The sequence below is a fragment of the Rhinopithecus bieti genome, unplaced genomic scaffold (genome assembly GCF_001698545.2).
Source record: "Rhinopithecus bieti isolate Rb0 unplaced genomic scaffold, ASM169854v2 scaffold_10589, whole genome shotgun sequence".
NCBI classification, from domain to species: Eukaryota; Metazoa; Chordata; class Mammalia; order Primates; family Cercopithecidae; genus Rhinopithecus; species Rhinopithecus bieti.
The window spans coordinates 1,837,339-1,843,197 of NW_016807065.1; the positions used below are offsets into that span (position 1 = coordinate 1,837,339).

Here is a 5,859-nt window from a genome sequence, read left to right on the forward strand (position 1 = left end):
AGCCACCGTGCCCCGCTAATTTTGTATTATTAGTAGAGATGGGGATTTCACCATGTTGGCCAGGCTGGTCTCGATCTCCCGACCTCGTGATTCGCCAGCCTCAGCCTCCCAAAGTGCTGGGATTACAGGTGTGAACCACTGCGCCTGGCAGGACTCTCTTTCCTTACTTCTCTCTCTGGGTCCCAGCTTCTGGAAGGATACCGTGCCTTGCCTCACTCCCAGACCTGGCCAGACCTCCCCAAATGGGAATTGAGCAAGGACTTCCACTTCTGGACACTGGGGTCATCTGGTGGTCTCTCCTCTGACTGCATGGAGGCTCCATGAGGCTGGGGACAAGGAGCAGCTCTGCCCACGGCCTGGCACCAGCATCCACGCAGGCCCCAGCACATAGCAGCTGCCCAGTAAAGACTTGATGAATAGGCCGGGCACAGTGGCTCATGCCTGTAATCCCAGCACTTTGGGAGGCGGGTCGATTGGTCAGGAGTTCGAGACCAGCCTGGTCAACATGGCCAAACCCCATCTCTAGTAAAACATACAAAAATTAGCTGGGTGTGGTGGTGGATGCCTGTAATCCCAGCTCCTTGGGAGGCTGAGGCAGGAGAATTGCTTGAACCCGGGAGGCGGAGTTTGCAGTTGACTGAGATCAAGCCATTGCACTCCATCCTGGGTGACAGAGTGAGCCTCTGTCTCAAAAAAAAGACTCGATGAATGAATAAAAATTAGCTGGGCGTGGTGGTAGTAGGTGCCTGTAATCCCAGCTACTTGGGAGGCTGAGGCAGGAGAATCACCTGAACCCAGGGGGAGGCCGAGGTTGCAGTGAGCTGAGATTGCGTCACTGCACTCCAGCCTGGGCAACAGAGCAAGACGCTGTCTCAAAAAACAAACAAAAAAGACTTGATAAATGAATGAATGAATGAATGAGGCAGCAGGTCCAGAGCAAGGAGGAAGAACTGTGCTGAGCAGGAGCATCTCAGAGGCTCTGCCTGGGGGTCCCAGCTCCTAGAGGGAGAGGAGGCAGGGTTGAGGAGAGAAAGAGGGAGGGAAGAGGAGAGGAGGAGGGGAGGATGGTGTTGAGCACGTTTGGAGGCTCAGATGCTCCAGACTGGAAGGAACCGCCCCCCAGCCCAGCTGGAGAAGTAGGGGAAAGGTCGAAATGAGTCTGCATGGTGGGGGTGGGGGCAGGCCCAGAGTGACAAGGAAGACGCTTTCCGGCCCCTCAGGCATCTCCCCTTTCCCCTACTTTCCTCCTATCCAGTAAGGATGGGCATGTGGCCAGATCACCAGTGTGGCTTCCATGAATGCCAGCTGTTTGCCTTCCCAGCTCTGAACTTTCTCCTACTTGGCAGGCCTGAGCCAAGAGTCTGGGAGTCCCGAACCCACAGAAACCCTGCCCCCTTCCACTGCATTTCCCAGCCAGGACTTGTGCCTTCCCCTGTCACGTTCCAGAAGCCCCTCATCCTGGGATGGTGGCTTTGGGAGGGTGGATAGGACCCTGACCACGCTGAGATGCTGGCGGGGTTGGGGGTGGGCAGCACGGAGGTGGGAAGGAGCAGGAGCTTGGAGAGGAGAGAACCCTCAGGTCTACAGTGCTAGAAGCCTGCCACTGACCCTAGGGTGTGAGAGGGGGATCCAAACTTTCACCTAGTTGGCTGTGGACAGCCATAGATGCAGGGAAGGAAGAGGACCACAGGGAAACTGTGTGGGGCCGTGAGAACCGCGAGTCTGCGTCGGACACGTGGACATGCTGTGGTTCGAGATGAACGGAGATTTGGGAATAAAGCACCTACAACTTGTGGTGGCAGCAAAAGCCCACTTTCTGCTGCGGGGAGGGGTCTGGTGGGGGCGGGGAGGGAGGAGGAGAACAAGAGAGGGAGGAGGAAGAGGGGTCAGGGACCTGGAGCATTGGATTTGTAAGATGCAAGAGTGTGTGTTTCTGGCCTGGGAGCTGGGGGTTCCCAACCCTAATTCCCACATACCCCAAGATGCCATGGAGGGCCCAAATCTAGGAACACTCCTACCTGGCACCCCCTGCTCCATGACACCCTCCCCTAGAAGTTTCTAACCTTCAGGATGGCACCCCAAACCCCATTTCTACCTTCTCCAGCACCCCTGCAGCTCAAGTCCCTCAAGATCTCTCTTTCTCCACCTCTGTTCCAATCAGTGACCAGCAGGGCTTCAGGGACAGCCCACTGGCTTGCAGAGGAGAAGGGTTGGGTGGCCTGGCTGGGTCAGGTCAGGGCTGGGGGGCTGGGGAAGGAGGTGCTCCCGTCAGCTCTGACCGGGAGACTGGTGAGCCCACAGGGAATCCAGGCCAGGACATCTTCTCCTTAAGGTGGACCTGACAAGGAGAGGACAAGCAATGGCAAGTGGCGGTGTGGGGGTGGCCACTGGAGGGCATCAAGGGCCAGACACTCACGGTGCAGGCGGCTGGCATTGTGAGCCGGGTCAACTGGCTGGGCCATCTCGGGCAGCCTCTTTCTTCGGGCAGGCTTGGCCACCTCATGGTCTAGGTGCTTGGGGTCCAGGAGGCCAACCTAGGATGGAATGGGAGGAGGGTATCAGGTCTTGCCTGGCCCCACGTCCCCACCCACAGGTCCTGTTCTCACCACCACCCTCCCCACCTGGGGTCCCAGCTATCAGAGGGACCTTTTCTTCCTTGACCCTAGGGTTACCTGGCTTTGCAGATGCTGAATTCGCAGGTGCTGCTTCTCCAGGTGCCGCTGCTGCTGGGCCACCTTGTGGAAGAGTTGCTGGATCCTGTTGTTCTGAGCCTTGAGTTGTGTCTGGGGAGGGGTGAAAACCTTGGTGAGGACCCGGCTTGCCTTCCCCAACTTCTTCATTCATCCACTCATCCATCCTGCCAAATCTCCATCCGCTGAGGCCAGGCAAGGGAGTCTATCTTTTTTTTTTTTTCCAAAGACAGGGTCTCATTATGTCACCCAGGCTGGACTGCAGTGGTGCTGTCACAGCTCACTGCAGCCTCCAACTCCTGGGGTCAAGCGATCCTCCTGTTTCAGCCTCCCGAGTAGCTAGGACTATAGTCGTGCAGCTCTATGCCTGGCTTATTTTTTATTTATTTTTTTATTTTTTATTTTTTATTTTATTTTATTTTTTTTGAGGCGGAGTCTCGCTCTGTCGCCCGGACTGGAGCGCAGTGGCCGGATCTCAGCTTCACTCAAGCTCCGCCTCCCGGGTTTACGCCATTCTCCTGCTCAGCCTCGAGTAGCTGGGACTACAAGCGCCCGCCACCTCGCCGGGTAGTTTTTGTATTTTTAGTAGAAACCAGGGTTTCACGTGTATAGCCAGGATCGGTCTCGATCTCGCTGACCTCGTGATCCCACCCGTCTCGCCTCCCAAGAGTGCTGGGATTACAGGCTTGAGCCACCGCCGCCGCGCCTATTTTTTATTTTTTAAGACAGGACTCTCTTCTGTCACCACGTTGCAGTGGCCGAGTGCCAATCTTGGTCTCACTGCAACCTCTGCCTCTCAGATTCAAGTGATTCTTGTGCCTCAGACTCCCAAGTAGCTGAGATTACAGGTGCCTGCCACCACGTATTTATATTTGTATTTTATTTTAGTTATTATTATTATTTTGAGACTGAGTCTAGCTCTGTCACCCAGGCTGGAGGGCAATGGCAAGATCGCGGCTCACTGCAATCTCCGCCTCCTGGGTTCAAGCGATTCTCCAGCCTCAGCCTCCTGAGTCGCTGGGTTTACAGGCGCCCACTACCACACCCAGCTAATTTTTGTATTTTTAGTAGAGATGGGGGTTCGCTGTGTTGGTCAGGCTGGTCTTGAACTCCTGACCTCAGGTGATCAGCCCGCCTCAGCCTCCCAAAATGATGGGATTCAAAGCGTGAGCCACCGTGCCTGGCCTTATTTTTATTTTATTACTATTATTTTTTTGAGAAGAAGTCTTGCTCTGTTGCCTGAAGGCTGAAGTGCAGTGGTACGATCTCGGCTCACTGCAGCCTCCGCCTCCCGGGTTCAAGAGATTTTTCTGCCTCAGCCTCCCAGGTAGCTGGGATTACAGGCATGCGCCATCATGCCCGGCTAATTTTTTTTGTATTTTTAGTAGAGATGAGGTTTCTCCATGGTGGCCAGGCTAGTCTCGACAGCAGTTGGAGGCTCCGTGAGCCACCGCGCCCATTTTTTAATTTTATTTCATTATTTATTCATTTTTTTGTGTGAAGAGACGGGGGTCTCGCTATTTTGCTTTAGGTGGTCTTTAACTCCTAGCCTCGAGCGAACCTCCCTTCTCGGCTTCTTAAAAGGGAGCCCATCCCTTGAGGCAAGGGAATCCCAGGGAGCCACAGTTGCGCACCCTCCCCCCACTCCTGTCCATATCCTTTCCAAGCAAGGAGAGCCAGTAGGGGCGCGGAGAAGCAGCCCCGGAGGCACGTACCTGCAGGCTGTGAAGGACCTCAGGGTCCACCCGGCTCTCAGGGGCTAACGGGAGGGCAGTGGACCCCTCGGTTCCCTGGCAGGCGGACCCGCAAGCGCTCAGGCGCCGCTCCAGCGCGTTCAGCTGACTGCGGGTGCGCTCCGCGTGTTCGCGCAGTCCCTGGCCTAGCTGCAGGAGTCCGTGCGCCAGGACATTCATCTCGTCCCAGGACGCAAAGCGCGGAGACTTGGACTGCACGGGGCCGCCCTGAGCTCTCAGCAGCACGGCGGTGGCGACGCAGAGCATCAGGGCTGCTCCGACCGTCGGAGCACCGCGCATCCTCTCACGTAGCCTGGGAGCGGGGATGCGGGGACTCTCGGGGACGCTGGAGTTCGAGGTTCGAGGGTTGGAGACGCGGAGGACCAAGGGGAGACCTGCTTGGTTGCAGAAGCCGCTGGAAAGAATCAGATCACAGCAGTGGATCTGCTTAGGTCTGTTTCTCCCCGCTGCGCCCGAGGACGCTTTGTATAAGTTGGGTGCGGAGTGGGCGGAGGAGCCTTGGAGGCGGGGTGCGGGGAGTGCCGGGGGCAGGGCCTGTGGCCGGGGGTGGGATCCTGTCCTCTACAGGCCTGGTAGTCTGCGGGCTGGGGATGCCCTGGGGTGCAAAACTCTGGCTCTCCCGCCCCGCTCCAGGCTCAGGCAGGCCTTCCTCTGCGAACCATAGGAGAGGTGACTCTTCTTTCCCCCACGATGCCCGTCTCTAGGCTGTGGAATTCCAAGCCCTCTATTCCGCCCCTGCCTTGCCCAGTGGCGGAGGGGCGCACGCTTTAGCTGAGACTGGAAGGCAGAAGCAGGGGTAGAGGGCCGGGCGCAGTGACTCACCCCTGTAAATCCCAACACTTTGGGAGGCCAAGGTGGGCGGATCACCTGAGGTCAAGACTTCCAGCCCAGCCTGGCCAACGTGGTGAAACCCAGTCTCTACTAAAAATAAAAAAATTAGCCAGGTGTGGTGTGGCACGTGCTTATAGCTACTTGGGAGACTGTGTCAGGAGAATCGCTTGAACTCAGGAGGCGGAGGTTGCAGTGAGCTGAGATTGCGCCACAGCGCTCCAGCCTGGGTGACAGAGTGAGACTCCGTGTCAAAAAAAAAAAAAAAAAGTTTGAGACATGGAAGACCTTCCTCTTTCTCTCCCTCTTTCATTCATTCACTCACACACTGAATGAAGGTGCTGCTGTCCTCTCAGCCTAGCCCCTGTATGTTTGAAGTTGCCAGGCAGGTGAAGATACCCCAACACTCTGAGCCCGGGGTAGGGACAGAGTTGCGACAAAGGAAGTACTGAGTGAGGCTAACGGGCTGGACCACATTCGTTCCACAAGGCTAAGTATGCATTCAAACTTGCACCAATCTCCTCTGCCTCTTCCCTACCAATTCCCCTATATCCTGTCAGGAAGGGGAGGCTGGCACAGAAAACCAG

The 5,859-nt window shown here is 56.4% G+C and overlaps 1 protein-coding gene across 1 annotated transcript in view; it reads right to left on the reverse strand.

Moving 5' to 3' along the window:
- ANGPTL4 (angiopoietin like 4) overlaps positions 1-4,929 on the reverse strand; it is a 10,636-nt gene extending 5,707 nt beyond the window's left edge. Inside the window, exons 1-3 of the mRNA XM_017879914.1 lie at positions 4,406-4,929; positions 2,673-2,783; positions 2,417-2,534 (exon numbers count right to left, since the gene is read on the reverse strand). Coding sequence (XP_017735403.1) covers positions 2,417-2,534; positions 2,673-2,783; positions 4,406-4,723 — 547 coding nt within the window. The 5' untranslated portion in view covers positions 4,724-4,929. The remainder of the gene's footprint in view (positions 1-2,416; positions 2,535-2,672; positions 2,784-4,405) is intronic.
- Positions 4,930-5,859: the final 930 nt, after the last annotated feature.